At 41.0% G+C, this 27,863-nt stretch overlaps 2 protein-coding genes across 3 annotated transcripts; both read right to left on the bottom strand.

The window, feature by feature from the left end:
* Nucleotides 1–5,781: 5,781 nt before the first annotated feature.
* Nucleotides 5,782–10,767, bottom strand: LOC121069584 (S100 calcium binding protein P). Its single transcript, XM_040555902.1, has 2 exons — nucleotides 9,938–10,767; nucleotides 5,782–6,260 (listed from the first exon to the last, which is right to left on the bottom strand). Exons 1-2 carry the CDS (start codon nucleotides 10,073–10,075, stop codon nucleotides 5,997–5,999), a joined length of 402 nt encoding a protein of 133 aa, XP_040411836.1. The 5' UTR covers nucleotides 10,076–10,767; the 3' UTR covers nucleotides 5,782–5,996.
* A 7,602-nt stretch (nucleotides 10,768–18,369) lies between these two features.
* Nucleotides 18,370–25,538, bottom strand: LOC121069726. Of its 2 annotated transcripts, none has more exons than XM_040556170.1 (5): nucleotides 25,100–25,538; nucleotides 22,554–22,886; nucleotides 21,051–21,164; nucleotides 20,431–20,537; nucleotides 18,370–19,397 (listed from the first exon to the last, which is right to left on the bottom strand). In XM_040556170.1, the coding sequence occupies exons 1-5, from the start codon at nucleotides 25,149–25,151 to the stop codon at nucleotides 19,344–19,346; spliced, it is 660 nt and encodes a 219-aa protein (XP_040412104.1). In that variant the 5' UTR covers nucleotides 25,152–25,538; the 3' UTR covers nucleotides 18,370–19,343. The 2 variants fall into 2 exon arrangements, with proteins under 2 accessions (XP_040412104.1, XP_040412103.1); XM_040556169.1 differs by having other exon boundaries at nucleotides 22,554–22,883; nucleotides 25,100–25,251.
* Between the last annotated feature and the right edge of the window lie 2,325 nt (nucleotides 25,539–27,863).

The following is a 27,863-nucleotide window of genomic DNA, read 5'->3' as shown; positions in this document are numbered from 1 at the left end:
AGGACAAATCTGACATCACTCCTGGTTTACTTGGGATTTAGGATTTACATCAGATCCTCTCCAGCTCCCCTCCAGCTGCAGGCCTGGGCTTTCTCTTTCTCTAGCTGTTTCATTTGGGAAGTAAGTGATGGGGAAGAAGAAGCTCTTTCTGTCATGGGAGACCAAATATGCATTTCAGTCCGGCCTTAGTCCCTCCAGGAAGAGCAGCCGAGGGCACAGGGTCTCTGGCCTTTTACCTCTTCTATGGGCTTTACTGCTCAGCCTTTTAAACCTGTTAACTTGCACTGACAGATACAAGGTCCCATGGAGTATATGGGGCGACTGAACCAGCTGAGGTCAGTACAGGTGAGGATGTTAATTCAGAAACATAAAAATAACTTTTGTGATGCATTGGTGGCTTCCAGAACACCTAGGGCTGAAACTACTTGGTCAAAGCAGAGCAGACTTGAATTACAGAGCAGGGTTTGGAAATGAGGAGAGAGAAGGGAACTATAATCACTGCAGTGATGATTTAGAGGTGTTAAGAGACAACAATTTTTTGAACATTAAAATGTTTCCAAAGCAAACGCACAATCCTAGGATTTCCAGTCTTCATCAGACTTAAACCCCTTTAGGTAGCAAGGCTAAAACTGTGCAGTGAGCTGCAGGCTGCTGCAGGCTCTGTGCTGGTGCTTACATCCTGGGGAGGAGGCTTCTGCTGCTCCCAGCACATCTCCGCTCAGCTCTCTTACCTGTTTCTTTTCAGGAACCTTTTGTTCCTTCTGCATGCAACAGTCAATAGCTACCTAATGCTTCAGAGACCTACTTCTGCCTGTCATAAAACAAAAGGAATTGTTATTGGCAATTGTGTCAAAGTGGGAAGCTATAAAATCATGAGGAAAAAAATTCTATGTGTTTATTTGGATGTAATGTTTACTAGGCAAAATTAAGCCTATTTATAGTCTATTCTTTTGCCTAGTCCTGCAGCATTATATGATGTATGCACCTATTTATCACCTGCTGGAGAGCAGAAGAGCTGCGCCCATAAAAACTTAAGTTTTCTTTCTCAAGGTTTTCAAAGGTTTTCACGTACAGGAGTGAAAATAAAAATGTTGACTAGGGAAAAAAAAAGAAGGGAATGAGTCTAGGGAAGAAAATGGCCAGAAAAAGCCATATAAAAGCACAGTCAATTAGGTGCTGTAATGACTAATTTCCAGGTGGGTGGCTCAGAGAGCAGGCTGCAGAAACCTGGGCTAAGCACCAAGGCTCTGCTCCCAGCACAGAGAAGTGTCTCAGAAAGGGACCCCCAAGCATGAGTACGTCCATCGGGGACCATGCAGGGAGCACAGGATGGTGGGTAAGGTCTCAGAGGACACTGCGAACATGAAACTTCTTCAGCAAAAGAGAGATCTGGATCCTTCCTTCCAGGTATCTGAGCAGGAGTCAGCTTGTTTGTATTTAAGAGCTTCCTGGAGCACTGCACACACCCGGGGATGGGGATGTGCTGGCAGGACTTTGCTGAGTCAAGCATCACCCACCATGTTACACCATCTTACAGGGGTGACCATCTACTCTGAGCTGGAGGAGAAGGAGGAGGAGGATGATGACGACGATGACAATGATGAGGATGAGAAGGAGGAGATGCCTCCTGCTCTGCTGAGATCCTTCCAGCCTGCTGCATGGCTCTAGAGAGAGGGACGGAGCTGGAGTGTAGCTCAGCCCTTCAGTGGCTTAGGAACTCACCTGGCAAAGACTTTTAATTATGCCAGATGTCTGTTTTAAGTAGTTACTGATTAAAATACAAAATCTGACCCTACAGACTATGCAGACCCCCCTGCACTGCTGGCAAAATACTCGATCTGCCAGGCTACAGAGACATGCTGCTTCTCATCTGCCCTTGTTCAGGCCTTACCTGTCTCTTGTGCAACAGGGGGAGCAGGTGGCAGGTACCCCGATGCTAGCCCTGATCCTGCAATGTAGTGCACTCAGCTGACACGTGTGGGTTTCACTTGAGGAAAGACTTGAATGCAATTTCCCAGCTCTTACAAGAGTGTTTTACCATGAGACTATTGCATAAAAGACAGGTAACATCTCCTCCTCCTCCTCCGCCACCTCCTCCTCCTTCTCTACTCACTTTTTATATGGAAACAGGGAGCTAAAGTGTATTTTGTAAAGGGCTTGATCTTGGCAATGTAGGTCAGGTGTTGAAGGTACATGTTGCCAGCGTGGCATGCTCAGATATGCAGGGGGAGAGAAGTGTCCAGTTTCAAGCTCCAAACTGGGCTTACTGGGAAGACAAACAAAATGCTTGCCTGGGTGATGTATTTTTTTCCATGAATCCCTATTTTTCTCCATGATTATTCTGAAGGTAAAATAATGAGGGATCTTCTCACGCAAAACCACGAGGTAAGTGTCTTCAGGGTTAGGTAGCATTATGCTGATTGTGTATCTCCTGTATATACACTTCCTTTTTTAAAACTGAAAAGGCTTAACAGAACCCCAAAAAATCTCAAAATAGCAAATATTTATACTGGAGTATCTTAATCTCTTGAAGGTATCTACCGTTAATGTAAACGTATATTGTTCTGTGGAAGGAAATAAAAATACCTATTCGCTGGTTTGCTGCTTAGCTGACTTTCTGGGCCCTGCCTTTATAAGCCTTGTCTAATTTGAAACTCACCACAAATTATTTCCCAAATCTTTATTTGTAATACTTTTTCTTCCCATATCTTTTATTTTCTGTTACCATAACTAAGTCAAACATGTGCTGCCAGCATCTGTTAGCTCATATTTGCTGAGCTGCTATTTATCTTGTCATTTTCGTTCCCTTAAAGCTGCCTTATACTGTTTCTTAAATGATCTCGTCCTACATAATACTTGGGCCTAAGAGCTAAGATTAACCTGTAGGCACAAAAACAGGTCTAACATCTCTGCAACTCAAATTCTGAATTATAAAAGTTTATCCAGGGAAGGAAATGCATGGCACATTCTGGGTAGATGTGGAGGAAATTAATAGTACTGGGGATGAAAATCAGTGGATTGAAAGATATTAAAGTGACTCTACCGAAATGCTTTTAGGTTGAATAATATATTCTGAAAAGTCACTTTTGTTCTTTGCTAAGGTGGGAGCTATATGTTAATTTCTTTTATTCCTGGATCATTTTCTCTTTGAGGTGTCATCAGTTGAATTTTCAGTACTACATTGAAATGAATATTCATCACAGAGCTTTTGAAAGATCTGCAGGGGGAAAGAAAAAAAAAAAAACAAACACAAAAAAACACAACACAAACCCCTCAAACCCTTTTCGTCCCCCTCTCTGCAGCAGTGAACACGGGAGGCTCCCTCTGGTTCTCCAACCAGGCTGCAGCCCTGGGGCAAGCAGGGCTCTGCACTCCCAGGGATGTTCCTGTAGCTCTCCAGGTATCTCCACGGTGGGACCGTGGGACCCGATGGGAGTTAAACACAAACCTAAGGGTTTACAGGACTGGGGGCTGCAGGAACAACAAGAAAAATGATATCCCACTCATTTCCTAGCATGCTTGAGTTGGTGGCGAGAGAGAAGGCTCAGGTCCTCCCCCACAAAAGGCAGCGTGCTTTAGCTCAGCACAGTGCTAGGATTTAGGGTGTTTCACAGTCTGGGGGGGGGGGGGGGGTGATGGGTCAAAAAGAATTTAGCTTTGTGCTGTGGCCAAGCGGAGTAAAGCCAGCCTTCAAATGTCCTACAAACACAGGTAAAACCTCAGAAAAACGGGAAAAGGAGCAAAATGGAATTAGAGAGTGAGTGCAGTTGTGAGGCTAGCAGACACCAGAGGCAGGGAGTTTAGGAAATAAGAGTGCAATTTGGGGTAAATTACAGTATTGCTCGTAATGGGATACAGCTCTCACCACTGAACAGTGCGTTCTTTAAAATTAGAGATAAAATGGAGTAATAAGGTGAATCTCTTGGCTGACAGGACAGCTTTTCACCTGTGTGCTCTTTAACAGATGCGTTTGAAAGGAGATTGCGGTGGTGTTTGGAACTGTGCTGTGGTGATTTCCCCAGAGACCCGAGACTGGCAAGCAAGGGGCAGCACTTGGGTGGCTGCAGGGTGCAGCAACGCCCAGGAGATGCAGCCTCCGCAGGGCTCGGTGAAATGCCCACTGTGGGCGAATTGTCCCGCTCTCCATAGGATGTACAGCGATGATTCAGAGAGGAGATCGCCACGGTGCAAAGCACCCTTGTGGGATTTTTCGAGTCTTACCACCAGTTCTTCAAATTCTGCCTCAGCTGTGATGTAGAGTTTTGGACCCAGCAGGTACTGAAAAGGCTGCGTGTAGTGCCACACAGTGGTAAAAAATATAATTTCTGTGGGGATGGGTGTTGTGAAGCAATGCAGAGGAAACCTTTCAGATACTAATGCTAAATGATAAAAGGAAAAATACATTTTAAAAAATAAATTAACGAACACCAATCAATTGGTGACAACTGAATTTCCTCACCTGAGGATGGTTTATATAGCTAGCTACTCAGCCATGCTATACATGAAATTTTCCTCTGTAAATACCTCTGAATATGTAATATTCATATAATTTATAAATTATAATCAACTGCCTTTACAATGAGGTGTAAAGATCTTTTCTCAGGGCTCACCTTTTCTCAGGTGAGCCCTGACAAACCAGTGAGCGAGGGGATCCTGGGCTCTGCCAGCCTGGCAAGGGCTGAGCTGCACAGCAGTCAGCAGGTGGGGCTGTACTGGATTAGAGCTGTGAAGATGCCTCAAACAAACGGAATAATATGGAGAAAAGGCTGATTTTTGATCCCTGGCTTGGCAAGAATTTTGTCCCTTTTCATATATAGTTCAGTTTCATAGTTGTCTTGCTTGGGTAGTGCAGAGAAAAGATCACTGCTGCCAACAAATCAAGTAATGGTACTCCTGCAGGAGTAATGTATGAGATGAACTTGTCTCTGGGACCTCAGCACCCCCCCGAGCGTCATCCAGCATGACCAAAATGATGTGGGGACAGACGTCAGGCCCTTGTTCTAAATGTTGTGTTGTGTGAGCTCCGTCCGTAGCAGCGCTGGAGCGGGGACACATCCTTGTGGTCCCTGGGGCAGGGGACAGGCACACACGCACTTAAAGACAACACCTGCACCCACTGCAGGTGGCCGCGGTGCTTGGTGTAGTGCTGGCGTGAACACTGGGCACATATGGCGAGGGGAGCAAGGGGAATGTGGGGCTTGGGGTCCTGCCAGCGGCTGGTAGGGACTGAGGGGAATCCCGGCCCCTGGATGGAGATTGCTTGATCCCACCCAGTGATGGGGAAGAGAAGGCCACCCCCTTTCCTGAAGCAGCCGGCTGTCACATCCAGTAATGTGCATTGGGATCCTGTGCCCGAGGCGTTAGGAATGAAGTTTTAGGTGGTGCTTGCACCATTTAGTTGGTAGAGCCAACTGAGGAACGAAAGGTGGCTAGGCAAAAGGACAGCCTAAAACAGCCCAAAGTAATCCAATAGGCCCAGACTTCTCTCAGCGGCTTCCCTAAAGGATGAATACACTTCCACATATGCCCACCTGCACAGGGTTATGAATGGGTAAAACCTGTGGCTTAGCTTCAGCCTTACTCGGCGTTATTTCATGGTTGGGTGGGGCTTTGGGCAGCCTGGTCTGGTGGGAGGTGTCCCTGCCCATGGCAGGGGGTTGGAACTGGGTGATCTTTAAGGTCTTTTCCATCCCTTCATGGTTCTATGGTTGCAGTGTGCACCCCTATCTACCTTGCAACTGCACGGCAATATCACTATACTGGTACAAGGGCCTTATCTTGTAATAGGAAATAAATCCATATGGGCTTGGAAAGGCAGTTTACCGCCCTGCCTGGGATGGATATTGAGCCTTTTGGTTAAGAACAGTATTTCAGAAAGCAGAGAAAGAGAAAAACTGCTCCATACTTGTTAGTGGAACCCATTAAGCCCAGGCTCTTCCACAAAGGAGTGGATTTTAGCATTCAAGACAGGGATGTAAGCACAGGAGGATTTATTTTTACAGCCCAGCATGCTTGTAAACTGCAGCGCAGTACGTGGAAGGGATGACAGGATCCATAGCATTAGCATATGGAGCACAGGCAAAGACAGTGTCTTCTGAACATTTCGACAACTGTTTGGCTGCTTTCTGCTCAAAATATTTATGACAGCAGCAAGTCAGAGCTGCCACAAAGATGACAAATTCTTTGAAGTCCACTTGGAAATCACCGTTTTCATCCAGATTCCTGAAGACTTTATCGATAGCGCCCTTGTCCTTCCCCGTCTGCAAAAGAAAAGCAGCAGGCTGCAGTGGGAGGCTATGCAAAGCCCAGAAGCATCACAGGGAGCATGCAGAGGTCAGGGGCTTTGGGTGGCACTGGGGACAAGTTTGTGTGTGTGCTGGTGGCATCCCCATGCCAAGGGTGCTAAAGGCAGCAGCAAGTGCATTGGCTCCCGCTAAAGGCATGCTCCTGGTTTTATTGCACCCGGGAGCTGTGGCCACACACCAGCACGGAGATGCATGTTTTCTACCTTTAACACAGCCTTCATCATGGTTAAAGCAGCATCGTGCAAAGCCCTAAGGACACTGCACAGCTGAGTTCAATCCTGCACATTCCCCACCTGCTCCCCTGAAGGTCTTTACAGCCTAGAAAAAGCCAAAAGGATGCTTTCCTGGGGGCAAATGTCAGATGTAAGCTTCAAGCACTGCCATTCCAGCAAGGCTGCGGGCAGCCCGAGCAGTGCCAGGGTGCTCCCTGGGCCCGGGCTGCAGGCATCACAGGCAAAAACATGAGAAAACAAACTTTATTCCTTCCAACTTGGTATCTTTCTGCCTGCCTCACCAGTCCAGTCCATCTTGAGGACGATATTAAGCAAGACAATGGCCAAGTAAAAAGATATATATGTATATATGTATACATTTTGACAAAATAAAAAAAAAAGGTTTTTCTAGGAAACCTCACAGGAGGTCTTTTTTGGCTTGAGTCCCGGCACTGATCGACTCCAATTTTAGGAAAAACGCAGTTTGAAAAATAAGCATTTGATGGCAGTAGAGACCCACGTAACATAGGAAACTACCGCGGGACTTTTGCTGAAGCTAAACAAACCCAAATCTGCTATTATAATCGAAAGAAAATATAAAAACTTTCGGAAATGTTCAAGGAATTTACAGGAATGACTACCTGAACTGAAACCTGGAGGCACTGCTTGATCACGGTCTAATTAAATATTGCATTCTGTAATTTCATGTTTCACTTTAAAAAATGTGCACCTTTAGATCCCTAAAAGTTGAAGCAATTGCCCAGATTGATTGATGAATGTGTCTGGAAAATTCTATTCCTTTTCAATCATCAATTTTAAATTTATAAGCGCATATTTAAAACTATTCAGTGAAGCACATTAACTTGTTTTTACTTCTGAATTTTACTTCTGATGTGGGAAATTTTTTTTTCAAACTCTTTATAACCTAGTGCAATCCTTCAGTCCTATGACATGGATTTACTTCTGCTTCTGATTGACTCAAGGGCTTTCCAGGCAGTTGTGAGCTCTGCTAGTTGTAACTAATCCTAAAACCAGAAATATTAATATAAACCAGGTATATTTAAAGGACCCTCTTTCTCAGAACATTCTTGGAAAAAAAAAAGTCAGTAAAATGCAGGTAAAACAGTAATTTTCCTTTTTTTTTTTTTTTTCCTGAAACAGATTTATATTCTCCATTGCTTTCCTGCAGTTATTAGTTTGCAAAACAAGGCATTGTTGTTTCAAATTTATTTTTTTTTAAAAGTATTTTTTTCTAATACTAATACTTTTTTTTCTTTTCCTTTTTCTTTTCATTTTTCTTTGCCTTTCCCTTTTTATTTCTTTCCCTTTCCCTGTTTATTTCTTTCCCTTTCCCTTTCTTTTCTCTTTTCTTTTTTTCTTTTTCTTTCTTTTTTTCTTTTTCTTTTTCTTTTTCTTTTTCTTTTTCTTTTTCTTTTTCTTTTTCTTTTTCTTTTTCTTTCTTTTTCTTTTTCTTTTTCTTTCTTTTTCTTCTTTTTCTTTTTCTTTCTTTCTTTTTCTTTCTTTCTTTTTCTTTTTCTTTTTCTTTTTCTTTTTCTTTTTCTTTTTCTTTTTCTTTTTCTTTTTTTCTTTTTCCTTTTTCTTTTTCTTTTTCTTTTTTCTTTTTTTTCCTTTTCCTTTTCCTTTTCCTTTTCCTTTTTCTTTTTCTTTCTTTTTCTTTTTCTTTCTTTTCCTTTTTCTTTTTCTTTCTTTTCCTTTTTCTTTCTTTTCCTTTTTCTTTCTTTTCCTTTTTCTTTTCCTTTTTCTTTTTCTTTTTCTTTTTCTTTTTCTTTTTCTTTTTCTTTTTCTTTTCCTTTTCCTTTTCCTTTTTCTTTTTCTTTTTCTTTTTCTTTTTCTTTTTCTTTTTCTTTTTCTTTTTCTTTTTCTTTTTCTTTTTCTTTTTCTTTCTTTTTCTTTTTCTTTTTTTCTTCTTCTTCTTCTTCTTTTTTTTTTTTTTTCCTCTAGAGTAAGTAAAGATGGGAAATGGAGATGGAGACTAAAAGATGATAGCACATTTAGCTAATTACCCTCCTGGAAAATGCTGGTCTGTTTCCAGCAATTTCAGGAAGTGGTTAGGACGGGAACAGCAGCTGCGTGCAACTGGAGCAGGTGGTGCCCTGCCAGCAAAGGTACCCAGGGCTGGCCCTGAGCATCGTCCCGTTCGGCTGTCATTGGGGCACGGGCTCCCCAGCTCTTCATAGGCCAAACGTCAAATGTCAAGTTTTGGGGGGATTTCATACCCCTTTATAATTATGTTTTGTTGTTGTTGCTTGTTTGTTGTGTTTTGTTTTTGATTTTCTTCATGTAGAGACGCTATGACTAACATGCAAGTCCCAGACCAGGAACAGGACACTTACTATGAATCTTTTGGGTCACAACCACTGATCTAAAATAATTTCAGAGACATTTTATTCTATTCATGCAGAGCCATCCAGATTTTTATTCTGAATATCGCATCTGTATTTAATTTGTGAGTCATAAATCCAGCAGGCATGGATTTCATACCATGATTTCATGCAGCTTGCTTGTAAAGAGACTAACTCATATCAAGTGCTGTCTGCAGTGCCCTGAAGTAGTTGTTAAAAAATTTAATTATACAGGATACAAAAAGTGGTAGCTACATTTGGAACATTTGGCTCTAGGTTTTTGCATTTAAGAAGAATAAGTGGACGGACAAATAAATGTTAGTCCTGAGTGCAAAGATCAAGACTTTAAAAAACATTTTCTAGATTTTTTAGTGAAGGGAAGCAAATAAAAAACAATTGAAAAGGAAAAGCATTTTGTCTCCTAGGCAACTAAAGCTTTTGCTATAATGTATTAAGAATTCTGAATACCTATCTAGAGAAATTTTATATATATATATATATATATAAAAACTATTTAAATGTACATGATGCTTACATGTAAACCTGTGATGTAAAATACTTTTTCAGGCCTTTTACTATTAAAGGCAGATGCTAAACAGTTTGCTCTGAGTTCATCTGTTGTTCTTTGTGTTTATGCATCCTTTTTAAGCGCATACTGAGTATGTAAATATAAATACCTAGGGAAAGTAAGTGTGAGATTCTGCCTCTCCAGTCAAGATCTTCGGTTGCTGACAAGATAACCACCTTTGCAGCAGCTGTGACATCGCATAAGATTATAAATCCGGGAATAAAAAGTAGATTAATTCTGCAGACAAAAGCCAACCTATTTCAAAGCCGTGGTCCTGACAAATTGAGTGATGAATTCCGTAAATGGAGAATAGCTCTGATTATCAGAATCAGTTTTACATTTACTCCATTTTTAGTCAGGTGATGTATTTTAAAATGTTTCTACAAACAACTGCATGTTTCTGGATGCAACTTCCCCTGTAATGTGTAACACCTACGCAGCCTGTGGCCCTTGCCATTATACAGAAATTATGCCATGCTCTTCTCTTACTGAGAGGAAGTTTGGGAGCTCTTTTTCCAGGAGGGTTTTCAGTTCTGCTTTGGTGAGGGTTTGTGTGTCGTCTTCTGTCTTTGCATACTTGTCAAAGACAGCCGTGGCCATTCCCATCGCGGTTTCCAGCTGGGACATATTGCGGCTGGGGTCTGGCTTTCTCCTCAGCAGGAACAGCCTCGGGTCTCTTTTGAAGGACGGAGACTGGCCTTATTGGAGGTGCTTTATGCCCCTGTCCCATCCAGGGGTTGCTCACCAGAGGGACAGTTATCAGTCAGCAAATACCCATACCGAGTGCCGCTCGGGGTACTGCACGCCTCAGTACTGACAGCTCTTCGCAGCTCCAGCATTATTGTGCCGGAGCGGCTGGCACAAAACGCACTGGACCCACGTTGCTCAGTCTCCAGCTGCTGCCTGCACACAGCAGAGGACATTACATGGAAGTGGAAGCTCAGGTGGCAGAAGGTGACCAGGTATAGCTACACTCAACAGGGAACAGGTTAAAACTTCTGTCCAAGCAGCAGGGTCACTCTATTGAATGCCAGGCAGCTACACTAAACATGCAGGAGCTCACTGAAGGTGTGTTATGTCTATCCTAGAAGTAAGTGGATGCAGTGTGAGAAAATGATTTGGGGGAACCTCTCAAAACTAGGGCACTGTGCATGAATAGCCTGATGCATCCCATGGTGAAATGTTCTCTGTAGAAGACCCTGATTACGGCTTCCCAAAATTAAGGCTGAATTTGGATGTCTTTGGGTGTACCTCTGCATGTGTGAAGGTAAGTTTCCAGTTGTGTCATGCTACAAAGAAATTAGCCAGAATTTGTTTTTAATTGAGAAGAATTTTAAAAATTAACTCTTCTGACAGACAGCTGTAGCCACTTGTTCATCAGACAAAATGTATTCTGTGACATTTATGATGCCTCAGAGCAAGTCGACACATCACAAATATACGTAAATCTAGTACATCCTTGAAAGAAACAACAGCATGATTTTCCTTCTTATGTTCCCCAGTAACTGATTTGGTATCTTCTGGAAAACCACTGCAATGTCTCAAGCTGTGTGCTTTATTCAAACAGTTCGCAAGAGCTGTTTGTTCCCATGGCTTCAACTTTATGACACAGTTGCAATTGATTTGCATTAAATGGGTAATGGTTTTCAGTAAAGTTTGAAGGTTTTTACATTAAAGTGCCTGTTGAAACCTGTGGTTTTCCTCAGAAGAAGGAAGAAGAAGAAAGGAAACAATGAGGCCTCACCAGCAATGAGCATGGTCTGGTGTTTGTATGCACACACAGTGTCAATCACTGGTGCTCTGAGGGCCAGGAACTTGTTGGTTGACACACAACCGTAACATCAATGTTAAACATGGCCATTGGAGAGAAATCAGTTCCTCCCTCTGGAAGAAACCCCAACAAAATCAGGTGTCTACTTCACTCATTCTTATGACTTTGAATCATTTTCATCCCTGTTAGTAACACAGAGGAAGAGAAAAAAAAAAAAAAAAAAGTACCGCAAAAAGACAGAGGGGGGAGATCATCAGTCTCGGTCAGTAGGATATGTCTTTATGGCCACACCTTTTTCACATAACCCGGCAGAAAAGTTATCCTCATTCTTGACCCACTTTTCTGTGCGAACAAAGGTGACGCAGTTTTTGAGGAAGTGCCTCCAAAAGTGCAAAAACACAAAATAAACCACAGGACTTGAATTTCTACAAATGGTCACCATACTAGTAACATCTTCTTTTTATCTTTTTTCTTTTTAACATGGCATATTTGTATTCATGTGCATGCATACACATCAGTGCTGCTCAGACTTTTCAATTCACATTTTTTGTATTGTTTAAATATTTTCTTCTAATTTGTTTTTCATTAAAAATAGCAGCTTGGAGCACAAGGCACAAAACAGACTATTACAACTGTTTGCAAAATAAGAACAAAACACAAAAACAAAGACGAGCACAAATAAGAGGTATTTGTAGGACAGCAAGAAGTATTTCGACGCCTGTCCAGCTTCCCTGCGAGACAAGCGATTTCCTGTGGGTTTGGTTAAAATTTATATTATTATTTTCATGCAAATAATTGCCATCGGTCACTTCTCTCAGGTTTCTTTCTTCAAGGAACAGTATAGACAACAGCTTGGGTGAGGTGTTACTGAGGGTTTATCCAGAATTAGGTCTTGCTGTCCCTGACTTGGGCCAAAAATTTAAATTATTTATATGATACTAATGTGCAGAGTCAAGTCATTTCCAAAAACCATCCAGATATTTAAATTTCATGGTATTTGGCCAGACATTCAGACTTACATGAGATCTGTGTGACTTTGTGATGATTTTCTCTTTGAGAATAAATTTTATCCTATGCTTTTCTCAGCAGCGTCTGTTTTGGAAAAGTCTGAATAAATACATTTATCAGCTCTGAAGAGCCATTTGTGTCACAGTCACCGCTGGGACAGTTGAAAAGTTAAACTTCTATTAGAGCTTATCATCCCTTAACATTTATTCCAAAAGGTTCAGGAAGTTACAGGAGAACAACCTTTTGACAATTTTCACAAATGTGTTATGTATTAGAATGTAAGAAGCGCAGGGGGAAGAAAGCACAATTTGAAATGACGAATTCACTGTTTTTCATAAGTTCCATCTCAGCAGCAGTACTAAAAAGCACTTTATTTTTCTCTTGATGTGAGGGTAGCATTTTACTCAAAACCAAGCATTGCATATTCCACACTAAGACAAAATTATATATATAAAAAAAAATCTTTTCCAGTGTCCTGGATATTCTGTTGAATTTAGCCTACCAACACACTTTATTTACTGAAGAGTGGAGTTTTCCTTTGCACTGACTCTGAAAACTTGCTGTAAGTCTGGGTAATGATTTTTAAAGGTCATTTTGTTTCCACAATGCACAGCAAATTTACGTATGTCTAAATGATGCAACTACTACGTTGTTCTGCAAAACACAAAGAGACTAAACTAAACAGGCAACAGTGATGTGTAAACAGGAAGAAGGTCTTACCAGCACATGTGATGCTCGGTGACATGATGAATCAGTTCTGTTAGTTATTTTGAGGGTTCTTCAAATAGGCAGTAGTCTTCATCATCTTATTATCATTTACTTCTCAAAATACCCTTAACATTTATTTCATAAATCCAGTTATTAAAGTCACATACTATTTAAATGAAGTTTAAAGACAGGTAAAATCGTGAAGACCGAGGTCAATTAATGGGCTGTGAATTTCTGAGTTGAGAGCTGAAGTACTGCCGTCAGGCAAAGCTGAAGCATGGGAAATGTATTTTACCATTGTATATTGACTCGACTTAAACACATTTACTAGTGCACTAGATTTAGCCATATTAGACTGTAAAATCAATGCATATACTACAGCCAGTAAATTAATATTTACAGTGTAAATACTTCTGTCTAGTTTTCAGTCCATGATTGAATAATTTCCTGGATGCTCTTTACAGGATTTCTATGTTCAGGTTTAAGGATCATATTAAGGCTTCCATGACTACTTTTATTTTCTTATTATAATGACAGAAGGAGAGGTCACACCCTGAGGTAACTGATGTTGTCCACTCAAGCGCTTCAGTCATGATTTCTATGCACCACGATTCCTCAGCCACTCTCACACAGGCAGTCCAATTGTGATTTGCCCTACCTTAATGCTTATAAAATCCTAGGTTTTGTTTTGCATTCATTTCTAAAATGGATAAATACAGGAGCATTAAGAGTTGTATGTTCCTGTGTATTCTTAATTTGTATGAGCCACCTTCCAGTAAGACACACCTGACTTCTCTGTTTAAGACGTCACAAGCTTGAAGATGCCTCAGGAGAGGAGGCCTGTGCTATGGGCTGGCAGTTACTTGCAGCTCAAAGCACATTTGGTTTCAAGGGCTCACTTCAGCGTGCACAGAGCTATGCCAGGTGTGCACCGCTCAGCCTGGGTCGTCGAAGCAGACACCAAAATGAACACTAGTTTCCAGCTGCTGTTGTAGCCCGTGTCCTGCTCCATTCCCATCCATCCCTTGTCTTGGGTACCGCGACCTCCACGCCCTCTGCTGTCACCTCCCTGGATTCATGCCCTGCCGGCACGTTGCTCTGCCCTCCTTCCTTCTCCTGCCCATGGGACTGGGAGCTGCCCGGCTGTGATGGACCTCATGGGAGGAGACCGGTCCCCGCTGCCTTCCAGACCCTGCCCTAAGCCCTGTTCCCCTTGGCACCCTGTTGGGCCTACCCTCTGCCGGTTAACTAAAGCTCGACAGCGAAACATCCCTGGGTTGGGAACGCTCAACGGGAGTCATTTTAACACAGGTCGTGAGGTGAACTTCCAGCACAGCACCACAGCAAAGGTGAAACAGGCCACCAAAATGCAGCACGCCGGTTCTCTGTTAAAATATTACGTGGCTTCAGAGCAGAAACAATGAGCAACAAACACTGCTCTCGGCTATGCTGGCGCAGAGTAACACCAACCGAGGCCAGAAGGGAGGTTACAGCTCCCTGGAGACATCCTTGGCCCACCTGTGGTGCCCGTGCTTGGCCCAGACCCAGTGCCCACCGCCCTCAGAGCTCCGCTGCCATGCTGCAGCGTGAGGGCGAGCCGACAAACCAGCCGCCAGCCTTTCTGCCCAGAGGCTCTCAGCTCACTTTCCCCCCGTGCAGAGCTTCAATGACATGGGAGCTGCTTTTTCCATTTCCTTTCTTGCTCAATAGCAGGCCCGATGTAGTTTAGCTCTAGACTGTTTAGGTTAAGGTCAGGTCGCACGTAAAATGAAAACTTAAAAGGACCAACTGTATTTAATATCTTACAGCTGCTTATGTGAGAAAGGAGAGCTACTCTGCCTGAGCAAACCCAGTCAGGCCAGGGTTATTTTTGTAGTGTCTGTCACCTTACCACCTAACCTTTTCTGCTGTGTTCATTAGAGATGTTTATCTTTTTTTCTCTTTCCAGAATTAAAGGCTATAAAGTAACAGAGCACAATACCTATTGCTTGCTTTCATGATTTATTTTCACACAGTTTCAGAAGCCCTAACCATGGACTGCAATCCCGCTGCGGCAGGCAGCGCGCAGATAGCTCACCTTGGCTCATGGAGCCTGACATTTAGGACAAGACAAGCACACGAGCAGGTAACAGAGCATGGAGCATTTCAGAGCGGATGTAGGCGGTAGACCCAATTTTTTGTTAGTATCTTGAACCCTTACCTTGCGTAACTTCTCTGTCTTCTGTCTGCACTGCAGTAACGACGCTGAACACAGGCGCTGCACTTGCTGTCTCTGCTTTATCCTTTCTATAATCCTCTACCCCTGTAGATCTGATACTTTACCGAGACAAAGTTCTCAAGTAACTTCAGTAAGAGCAGCTCTAGCCACGTACGATGTTTCTGCCTGGTCTCTCTGATGGTCTCCGCTCCCTCTCCACCCTCAGAACAACACCGCGACCCATGCGGGCCGTGGTCTCAGCTCCCACTCGGGTACCGGGTCCCCCAGCTATGACTGATGCTCTCCATTTAACATGACTGGAGGGCTTTGCTGAGTCCTGCCACCTGGCTCTGCTCTGGCCAGAGGAACAAGGATGAGGAATTGAACTGGTGTCACTTCCCACCGGCCGAAGCCTACCAGCCCACAGCACCAGACCAACACAACCAAAGCCCTGTAATTAGAAAGTGCTGGTTTATCAGAACCGTTCCATTATACTACACAGAAAATGAGAAGTGTTAATATATTATCATCTGCCCTGTCTCATGTTCAGAGAAATTGGTTGTTGTTCTTTTGTCTTCATATCTAATTTTCAGTTGTATTTTCTATGTTTCCTGTTCCCAAAAGAGCGATACAAGATGACATTAAAAAATAAAAAAAATGCTTACGGCTGTCCTCACTGTAACCACCCAATACAAGCATAATGGCAAAAATAAATTCTGATCATATCATAGATTTACTCCGGTTTGTTTGTGCTGTTGTTTACAGAGGATGTGGCAATAGACATTGGTTTGGAGTCTGACTGAAATAAACGCGGCACACACTATTGCCTTTAGGTTTGAAGGCCTAGAATAAAAATAAGATAAGAAGCCCTTAGGTCAGTGGAAACACAGACCATATGGACCCCATAACGCACACCAGTTCCTCCTCAGGTGCTTCTTGTAAGAGCAGTATTTTTCCTTAAATTGGTGATGTAGTTGAGGATCACAGTCTTTAATTGAAAAGCAAACAAAACATTTTATCTCAGACGAAGTATTGATTTCAACTTTCATTTCCTAAGCAACGCTAGGAACTAGGCAAGAATTACCATTCAAATAAGACCCTTCCTGTTTGCGTAGATCGGCTTTTCTCTATAGACGTAGCCTGGATCCAGCAGTACCGCTGCCTAACGGAGGAGTGTTTTTAAACTGAGAGTGTTCTTAACTAATGCACACAGGCTTCCTTAAGTCAATTTAAGCCTGGGCTGTAGGTGTTGTATTTTTGTGAACAGTGGCAGCTTTGCCATAGTTCTTGATGTCAGCAGTACAGAGAAATCACTTTAGATAAAACCAGCTTTCAAATGAATTTTAGTCAACCAAGTTAATGTCACTGCCGTTCTGAAAGCACTATTATCAGACACAAAAACATTAGTCATATCATCACACACACAAACACTACGATTTCACCAGAATGTTGGTTGGGGCTCCGCCTCATCCTGCCTGCTACCAAGGGTGCCTGACATTATGCAGGCAGAAATACTGCTCCAGACTCTTCTTCTACAGATGCTATGAAGGACTACTTCGGAAAGTAAGCGTGGTTTGACTGAGACAACCAGTACCAGCTGCTAAGACCGGCTGCCCAAGGGCCAGGTAGATTAATCAAGCTTGGATCTGCGTGCAATGGAGCAGGAAGAGCAAGAGCTGAGGGCAGCAGTCTCAAATTGAATAGAAGAGACTGAAAAGTCCAGTGCTCTAAACCAGTGCCCTGAGTGTGACAGAAACAGAGAGGGAGCTTCAGCTGTAGGCCTAGGAGTAAGCCCAGTACTTTGCTGAGACACTGAAAGCACAGTAGAAGACATATGAGGCTTTAGAATATGTTGTGCCACTCTTGCTCTTAAATTAGTGTGTTTTGGCCTGTGTTTAAAGCAAGACTTTAAATCTCAAATTAAACTGTTGGATACATCACTTCGCAGCAGTCTGTCCAAGAGATGATGACCACCAGAACTGGCTAAAAATAAATGCCCAGGATTCTCTTCAAGAGCTCTTTTTCTTTTAAGTCTAGCAAAATAACCATGAAGAAGGTAAAGTCTGCCTGACAAGTCTGCCTGCCTGGGGCAGGGTTTGTCACTTACAAGTGGTGCAGAAGCAGAGAAAGGTGATACACATGATGTAGAGGTGTCAAAGTCCTTCGACTGAGTTGGGCCACCAGCTGGAGCTCTGAAAACAGCCTGCTGGCTCACAGGTCATGGATAAATTGGGCGTAATCTTCAAATGCCAGATGTTGGAAATTACCATGTTAACATACAAAACAGGAGCAGCTGTTAGAAAGGTGACACTCTGCTGGTAGGAACCACATTTAATCAACATTTTGTTTCTGGTGTTTTAATGAAAATGTGATTTACGGACTAAGAGATTGCCACCAAGCCACATTTGGTAGTTTTCCTTTAAAAATTTCCCGAATATTGTACATTTCCTCACAGTGCTTAAATATAGAAATAACCAGTTATATAACTGAGAGCTTCCTTGACCTGGTATAAAGGTCATCAGCCCTTTTACCGATTTTGACTTTCTTGTGTAGGGGACAAAGTTACAGGGCTTGCAGAAATCCAGCAGAGTCATGTTTGTGAACCTCAAAAGAATATGTCACAGGGTAGTGTTTCACCATGCAGTACAGGAAACATCTGTAATGAGTTTCAGGACAAAAAATAATAAGATTTTAAAATGACTGAAGTTCAGAAGGAGGAAAAGAAAATCCTCTTGCTTTATTTAATTTATACATAAATTGTAGTATAAGATGCAGTATATGAAACTGTTTCTCTCATATGGGATATGTTCACAAAGCGATTACAGAGTATTTCAGACATCAGCACACTCTGCAGAATGCCTCAGGGCAGGTTACAGAACATCCCAGGGACCAGGACACACACCAGGCAGGAAGCCAGAACTGAGCTACAGCACTTCGAGAGCTAGCTTTGCAAACTGTAGTCACTACAGCACAGGAAGAGCCAGAGCATGAGCTGTGCAGCCCTAAAGATTTCATTGCAGGATTCTGAGCAGCAAGTCGGTCACACATTTAGACAGTACCAACTGCTTTCAGGGCCTCTGGGGAAGCTGGTCTGTGCCTACAGCACTGCCCAGGTTGTAACAAACTTCTGGAAGCGCAGTGGAGCTGTTTCTCCCTACATCATCAGCAAGATGGTCTCACCTCCAGCTAAGCTCTGAAAATCCTTCAGAGGACAAAACAACCCTGTCACATAAATACATTCACATTTCCGATATCTGTTCTTTGCAGTTGGCAGTCCTTGGACAACTGCCAGTTGTTCTGCTCTCACCCACTGATCAGACCTTGGAAGCCAGCTTTTACTTACATTTTCAGTTTTGATTTAGTCCTTCAGTGATTTTATAAAGTTTTAGAGCTGGCAAAAGGGGAAAAAGTGTTAACATTCACATCTGTTCCAGACAAATCCCCTTGAGCAGGCAATAATTATACATAACTATATCATATATAACTTCATTTAAACCAAGTATTTCTTTGTACATAGGAGACTACCTTCTCTGGAAGACTTCTCACGGCACTGTGAATGAATAGAAGCTGTACCCTTCCACAGCAACATAAAGCCTCCTGGCACACCACTTTTGCTATGATGTGGTCAGCACAGATGATCTTCTCAGAGACTGGACTTCATCCTATTTGTAGTATTGTCTGTTTGGTCAAGTGATGACCATGATGTGAAGTTTTTCATTACCTTCTGCTATGTATACATGGGCTGCCTAAAGAAAAGCTTTCTTTGGAGAAAGTTGTTCAGTCCAGAAGATTTTTCAAAGTATAATGCATCCTTTATTATTCCTGCACTCTGGATACATGGGGGAAGAGTTGAAGACGGTCTTCTAAACTTACATACTCTCAAAATTCAGACTCCTTACAATAAAGTTAGTGACAAAACATTCAGAAACTCTTTCAAACCAACCTTTTTTTTTTCTTGTATATTGTCTCTCTTGCATGTTTCTCACAGGAAACTCATGTAATCCATTTTTCAGCAGCATATTATTATAATGTTTTCAGTTTCATAAAATCTTGAACCATATTGTATTTATTACATGGTCCTTTAATTCTGAATGTCAAAGTAGATGGCAGATCCTCGCCTCACTCTTGTTCTACACTTTGCAGCTGCCCTCGTTGTGGGATTTGCTCATCTGTTGCACTGGATACAGTAGTGATGGTGGATTTGTCATCTTTTATTTTGATTCATTGTAAAAAGAATCAAGTGATTCATAAAGTGTAGACACAGCCTTAAAAAGCAAGGAAAACTTCAGTCAAAACTTTTACCAGTAAAGTCTATTTAAAAGGAACTTGTACTCAAGACACATCACAGAACCATGGAGTTATAATTTCAAAGGGAAAGAGTGCCTTCATTACTAACATTTAAAGGTAAAGTCTGTAAAGGTAAATTCTGCTGTAGAGTTCGGACACAACTTCGAATCCTGGACTGTGCAAAAATCATCCTATTTTCATTTTCTAAGCATATGTAGAATTATGGATCTTCAAGAAAGTTCTTTAGCAAAACCTGAAAAATAGTGATCTCTCTGAAATGTGCACACAGGTCTGTGCTCACAGACACGTGTCAAAAAAAAAAACCAACAAAAAAACCTGACTGTAAAATAGTGAAAAGGTGGATGTTGTAAAAGCATGAAGACAAAAAGCCATCACTTCATTATGGAGGTTTACTGCTTTTGCTTTAATAACAGATGTTCAGATCACCAAGAGAGACTTGCTGGCTGAATATTAAAGAGGAAGCATGGCTAACTCATCCAGACCATGCTTCCACTCATTTTTGCACAGTCAGAGGCCCTCAGGAGAGTGGGTTTTGTGTGCTTCCATGGGACTGGGACTTTGCATTAAAGCTACAGCAAACTTTAGATTTAAGCTGGAACCTGCAAAATTTAGCAGTGGAAAAAATCATCAGCTGCTCCAAGAATTTCCTCAAGGGACAGATTCCCTTGCAACTGGCAGAACCACTGGGGAAACATTCCCTGAGCATCTCAACTCAAGAAATATGGGATGAATCTCCTGAGAGAGAGACACACACAAGTGACATTATTGCCATTTTTGGCTTCTACATTTCTTCCACACCGTCTTTACGTTGTTGATGTTGTCCACTTTTTGCTGCCTTCCTTTCCAGACTCAAGAGAGTCATTAAATATAAACATAAAAACATAATCCAATACTTTCCTAGTATGTAACATCTTTTTCCTTATTTCAGAGCGTTGGCACTTATAATAATATATTTTAAACCAAGAGAAAGTCTTTTTATAAACCACTTACCCATTCAGCTTCTTCACTGGTGGATTCATTTCTCCCATAAAGTTCTGCTGCCTCAAGGGTCTGCTCGTCCTGACGCCCTCCTTCTGGCACAGGAAGTGGGGCAGAACCTTAGCAAAAGGAAAGTTATGGTCACTTCTTGCTTATTGTCCATTTGCAGATTCACACTGGTAAGTTTACCAGAGTAAATGTAAAGAGATGTATAGAGCACTGAAATGAAGAGTGAAGAGCTCGTGTATGACTAGTCAATGACAGGTGCTAGAGCAGTATTCAGCTTGCAGATGAAATCAACTACCTCCAGGTTTCTCAGCACGCCTTATGCGATGGAGATCTGGTTATTCTGGAGGTTGCTTTCTAAGTAACCACTCTTTCTGGAAAGAGAAATAACAGAGGCAAGAGGCTGCAAGAATGCTCACTTGAACAGTGAACATTCACTGAGCAGTGCCTTCTGATCCCTCCTCTCAAGTTGCTCAGCTTGAGGCACCCGTTGGAGTACAAGAGTAGGTGAGCAAAAGTCATACTTTGAAATTCCTCTCAGTGATGTCTCAAGCGCACCTGTTCAGCCACCTCAAAATAAGCATTCGGCTTAGAAACTGTGTGTTAATGGAAATATTGCCACTCACCAGAAAATTTTGAGTTCCGTTTCTTTTTGTAGCAGCAATACAAGCTTCCCACTGCCACTAAGAAAGGAATGATGGCCCAAACTGCCAAAACTTTCTTCTCCGATGACTGAGCTTCTGCAGTTACATTTTTAAGGTAAAGTTATACACAACTCAAAGACACAATTGAAGAACAACATCACAACAAAATAAAACAAAAGAACTGAAAGAACTTCGGGAGTTAATTAGTCTATCCTCCCTACCCATGTGCAAGGTCATCCATACTTCTTCATTCCTGATGGATGCCTACATGATGACCATTAAGATCAATCCCACCTATAGCTCACTATTCCTACAGTAACGAAAGTCGTTCTCCCCTCACCAAGTGAATCTGAATCTTTTCTGCTGTGCTCTAAAGCTACTAATACTTGACCAAGTGATAGATCATATCATTTAATTCCTTTAAGGAAAACACTTTCATTCACTCTTTTTTTTTTCCCCATTCATTGGTATTTTCTAAGTTTTTGATCATTTTTCTGCCTCCATTTGGACTACCAGTTGGTCAGAAGTGTAAAGTAGTGTCCAAAACTGGGCTGTGCTGGATGAGCAGAAAGTTTAATTCCCATGACTCAAGCAGTTAATATCAGATATGTGATAACGTTAAAGGTCTGGTCAGAACTAGTCACCTAGTCTTTCTCTATAATTGAGAGGCAGAAAAAGAAAGATCAGCATTTTCAGGAAGTGATGTATAGTATTTTGAGACAGCTGTGGAACAGAAGTGAGGTAAATTGATTTCTAGGTATGACACAATCTCTGATGTTAGGTAAAGCATATCTCATCCTCACTGCCTATGAGTTTAATTGTGAATGAATACTCATTGTATTAATGGTTTTCAATGCTTAATTCAGAACTGGGACCTTAAATTGTTCCCCTCTATTAATGTCACATACTAACCTTTAAAGACGACAACCACAAGAAAAGAATTTGTCATAACTTAATGGACAAAAATTCTCATAGACATTATACATCTCCCACGTTGATTTGACTCCTCCCTATTTTTTATTATTAAGAACATGTTAAAAAAATAAAAAAGACAAAATGCATATTACTGAACAGAGTGACCACGTGATTATTTCAGCAGCTCCCCACCACACAACAGATAAATTCATCGTCTCACATCTTCATCGTCTCACCTTACTGGATCCCTCTAAAGAAGGGATTGTGTTTGGGTCTTTTATGAAGTACACTGCTGATACACTGGCTTTGTGGATCCTAACAGTACTAATTCTTCTTAGAAAAACCCTTAGAGAATAAAACAAATGCCTTACACTGGGGATGTTAAGGCAGAGACCGTAAGTTGATTGTCATAAGGAGTCAGTCAAGTCCTCCCTCCCTCTGTTCATAACACTCATTTTGAGATGTTCAGTGTTGAAAGAAGTATGTGGGAGAAGGAGGGAATGTGTAGCAGTTCAGACTGAAGACTATGATGACAATCTATGAGGCATGCACATGCTCTTGCTAGCTTACCTTTCTCTTCAACGATCAGTGTTGTTCCACTTCCGCAGAGTTTTTTACAGAAAGGTATTTCAATAATTATCTCACAGTAGTAAAATCCAGTGTAATTTACATTGACAGCTTTTATCACTAGCACATCCTTGTTGTCATGGGTGACGTTGGGTAAATAGAAAAGGCTTGATGATATAGTTTTAGTGATATTCTCCTTAGTAACAAGATACCAGCTTATTCTATACCTTGCAATTGATTTTTCCCAAATACAGGCAATTTCAGCGGAGTCTCCAATTGATAGATGTATTTTTGTTGGTGTTTGGATGACTGTTAAATTATTGGGACCTGTAGCTACTGGGAGAAATACACATACATGTAAAATGAAAGAGGCAAGAAGATGACAACACCTATCATATCTACAATCATAGTATTTAAAATAATGCTAATACTATAAAATAATTATACCATTAATTTTTAAAGATTAGTTACTACACACTTCTGTCTTGAATACTGGCAACTACATTACAGCTGAAGGAAACTTATCTGTGCATTAAATCCCTCCATCATTGTTTGCGTGAAACACAAAGTTTTTCTTTGTATTTGCTGATATACTTTTTCTTTCTTTTAAATAAAAAGCTTTTGTAAGAGTTGAGTTTGAAACTTATTAAACACTCTGCTTTTGTCTGCCAGATAAAGAATGACCAAAAGGAATCATCCAGAATGATTCATCAATAATGAAATACTCATCAAAGTGAAAGAAAAACCCACTACAATTTTTTTGTCACTATGTAGGAGTTCTTGTCCTGCCCTGCTTCTAATTAGTGACAAGACTTACAGCATTTTTGTTGTTTTGAGTTCTGTACTTTTGTTTAAACTTCTTTCATTTTAAGTTGCTGCTGCAGAAGCGGTTTAGTATTCCGCTCAGACCACAGTAATTTCATCAGGTCTGTGGCAAAACGTTTAGCTAAGTGTGACTCGGACAGTATCAGAGGAAAGCAAACCTTTCTTGCTTTGAAACTCTTCATTACTTGCCGCCAAGATTCAAGATTATCTACATGAAGTAATGTGCAATGATGTACAAAATGTTCTTCTGATGTGAGATTACTCTGTGGTTATCGGATAACTTTTTTTTTCCCCTCAATTCTAATGACATTGATGCTCATCACAAATATGCCAGTCCTATAAAAATCTATTCTCAGACTGCTGAGACCATTAATTTCTATGATTCTATGATACTTATGCTGCGTGAAGAATTGTTGTTCTTCTAGCATGTGTACTGTTGAAGTAAGGAACTACTCATAGTGAGCATAACCTGCATGATTTTCTTCCAGTTTTTATCCTGTAACACAGATTCACTTTACAACAATATATAAGGAATGCAATGACTTGGCCCTTATCTGGTCCTAAAATGGCAAGTCTTATCAGAATTACACAAATTATGTACTTCCTTTGCTCTTAGAAGAAGGCAAATATTCATCATACCTAATGAATTTCAGCACCTCTATTTTTTTCCACTGTGCAGTGCTCAATAACAGCTCCATTTCAACCACCCCAATGCCCCCAGCTGCACTATGAAGAACCCTGACCCCTCTCTCACAGGGATCTCTTAAAAAACTCTTGTTGGATATAGATGGGAAAAAAAAAAACAGGAGCAGAGGCTTACAAAAGCAGTTTGAATTTCTATCATGAGCTATGAGTACTTCATGTTAAAAGCCAACCTTTTTTCACTCGCCATGTAGGCTCCTTCCAAATACGAAGGCAGTATATTGTTGTCAATGTGTGCATAACAGCACTACTTCACGTTAAGATGTAGACTAAAACAGTCTGCCTAAATTAAAAGCAAAGAACAGCATGGACAGTATAGGGGTAATAAACAGCAGAAAAATAAGGGAAAGAATTGTAGTGTATAAACAACAACTTAGAAGCTGTTCAAAGAACTGATCATTAATTTCAGTTCTTCTGCTCGCTTGTTTTGTCATTTAAAACACAGTAGTGTTACAGGCTTTGTTATATTGGTCTTGTTGCTTTATTGTCTTCCTAAAAACCTCACCACTAAAAACATCTTTTTGCCGTTGCTTCACCTCTTATTTTCTCCCTTTCTTTCCCTCTTATTTTTTTTAAGGTTATACTACAAGCATTCAGTGTTATCCAATGCAATCTGTATTGAAGAAAAATGAAACCTGACCTGCTTCATATTTTGGTACCTGCATGATCTAGAAGAAAGCCTCAACATTTTAAAATTCTACAGCTGGTGTTTGCTACAATAACTATTCAAGTGCAAAGGTCTAACAAAAACAACGCTTGCATTAACCTAGCATCATTTTGGGTGTTTAAGATTTGTTCCTCTACATTTTTTCCACAACAATCTCTTGGTAAAAATGCTTTTTGATTACACACTTTGATCTCTACATTATGATAATATACATTACATCCTCCTTGCCTCATACACACACACAAGTCTATCTGAGGTTGATATACTTTGAGAACATTTTTCTTCTCCTTTTTCTAAATCCAGCTCAAGTATTACAAATGACTATAAAGAAAGGAACGCAATAAACAGCACTTACCTAAGGAGCCAAAACACATTGTCAAAAGAAGTTTCAGTGAAATTATGATCATCACGCAGGATTATTAGTACTTGCATCAGGTTGTCTTTGTCGAAGATCAGCAAAACAACAAATGAAAGCGTGTCAGATTCGTAACCCAGCTTCCTCTTCCCTCCTGTGGTGACGACAGAGACCTACACACAACCCAGTTTTTCCCTACACTCTTTCTTGAGAATGCAGTCATAGATGCCTCTGCTTCACAGCTCAGTTATCCCGTCTGAAATCAGAACATTTCTTCTAGAAGATCTCTTCATGCCATAACTAGTTACCTTTCCTCACTGGCAGGTGAGCCTCTTTTTTTCTATGACACGAAGAGCTAATTTTCAATACTTGAGCAATTCCATTCCAAAGTTTAGCATGGCACTTCTGCAATCCTTCATTTTATGAAGATTAGGCTTCTTTAGGTACTCTGTTTCCACGCTTGTCAATAGCCTCTTCCATCCAAACGGAGTAATTTTATCCAAAGCCAAAGAGACGATGATCATACATATGTTACATTGATACCAAGTATTACTCCTGTCTTTCTTTATTACACGTTTCATTGTCATCTTGCTGAAATCTTGCCTATTTTTTCCTCCTGTTGCCTTTACAGCAGCATAGCCCCATTGCGGGGAGCACTGGAAAAAGGCTGACCTCAGATACCACGCTTGAAACAGGCCCAACACCATGCACCACCAGCAGGAGACGATGCAGGACCACGTGCCCTACTATTAGCACCGCACTGCAACTGCCTTAATGCATTATCAGTGTCATGTATATTACCTAAGGTCTGGCTAGGGAAGATTGTGAGCATGGGTTATACAAAATAAGCTACAGTTATGTCATCAAGTTAACGACCATGTTGATGAAACTCATCTCCCTCCAATTATTAAAAATAAAATAAAATCTTTAAACACAGACAACTGTATGGTGCTTAATGTTTTCCAGCACTGATTTTTGGCTCCAATTCAGAATCATTTATACTGTCTGGCTAGAAATGGGGAAGACAAAACATACCCAGTCTTATTCCCTTGACGGAAGATGTTTCAAATGCAAAAATAGCAGGCCACACAAAATTGTTCCACAAACATGTTCAGTTGTATTACATCAAAATTGCAGTGACAGAAGTTTTAAAAAGAGATAAATAAAATAGAACATGAATTGGCTAAATTAAGGACTTGACACAAACCTGTCTTATCCACAAAAAGTTCTAGTGCTAACATCTGGCTTTAGCAGCACCAGGCACGTGTCCAGAACAGCAGAACTGCAATTTGTAATGAAGACACAGCCACATTTAAAGCCTGAAGCACTGTTCTCATTTGTCAGCAACAAAACATGATGCATCAGTCTGCCTGCTTCTCAGCATCTGCCTTACTGAAGTAGTTTCCAGTGTCATTTACATTGCCAGGTTAAACACAAAACCACCCTCAAGATAACAGCAAAGATAAACATGTCACAAAGACAGTGAATTTTAGGACTTTGCTGTAGGCTATCCCCATCTGATGCTATCCAGCTGGCTACACTAGTGAGGACAAAATAAATACCTTTAAATTGAAGTGATTTAAAGGATATATTAAGTAAATTGTACTTAAAGATATTATTTAATTCCATTACCTGTATTAATATTGACATTCACATTATCTTTAGCATAGACTAAGTCAAGTACACGTGTAAACCCCCAGGAGAAGTTAGTTTTATTGTATATAAATATGTACATTTGTGCAATTAGTGTTGAGGTATAGAGCTCGGCAGCTCTAACAGGCAGAATACTTTGTCTAGAGACCAGGTGAAACTTTCCCAACAGCGCTGATAGCAGTTTATATTTACTCTGAAAGATGCTCTGGTTCTAATCTAAATCATCTACTGTCAGAGATGAAACGAACTAGCACACAGAAAAAGGGGTTGGGAAACAAGTTTATTTTTAGCCCAGGTTAGTTCATTGTACCCGTTTACAACACAACTGCACAAACTCTCATTGTGGTACTACTGAGTGGGTAGAAAAATATGGTGAGAAAATTTCTTAAGCCAGCTGGGCTGCCAGGGAAGTGCATCACACAAAATGATTGTGTGGGTCAGGAAGATATCTACTATAGAAAGATTCTTTTCAGCTTGTGTTCTTCATCTGAAACTTGCTAAACCTTTGAAAATGCATCCACACATTTGGACTCTGTAAACATGTAACTCACTGGTGTGCCGGGAATGATTGCTCTGCACAGAGGCGCTGCATTCTCAGGGAGGCAGGGACAGTTACAGCCAGTCTCTTCTGCATGCTTTGTGCAAATCCGTCTCCCAAAAATTTTAACCCACAGTGTTCAGAGAACACCAGTTGAAGCATACTGAAAAGACACTTAAACCATCTAAATCTAAGGAGGATCTAAGCCCCCTCTCCCTTCCTTACACATCAGATTTGTTAGAAATCTTGCAACGAGTATTGATGCCAGCAGCACTTTCAGGTATCACTGGGAAACTTTATTAAACTGCAGCAGCTTCAAGGAGATTATGTGTGAAACTCAAGGTAGTCAAATGAGTCTGTGCTGCAGTGGAAAAAGAAGATGGAGCAAAACCCATTCACATTCATTTGTTACGAAAACTTAAACTGAAATTTTGATACTTGAAACAAAGGTATGAGGTACTAAGTTAAACACACTTCATTAGAAATGTTTAAAAAAAAATGTTCAAATTCACATTTGCCCTTTCAGCCTCTTCTTCAAATCATAATGCTTTTGAAAGTTGCAGATGTGCCAAA

The sequence above is a fragment of the Cygnus olor genome, chromosome 4 (assembly GCF_009769625.2).
Source record: "Cygnus olor isolate bCygOlo1 chromosome 4, bCygOlo1.pri.v2, whole genome shotgun sequence".
Lineage (NCBI taxonomy): Eukaryota > Metazoa > Chordata > Aves > Anseriformes > Anatidae > Cygnus > Cygnus olor.
Note: the sequence above shows the minus strand (reverse complement) of the source record. Positions and strands in the feature narration are given on the sequence as shown.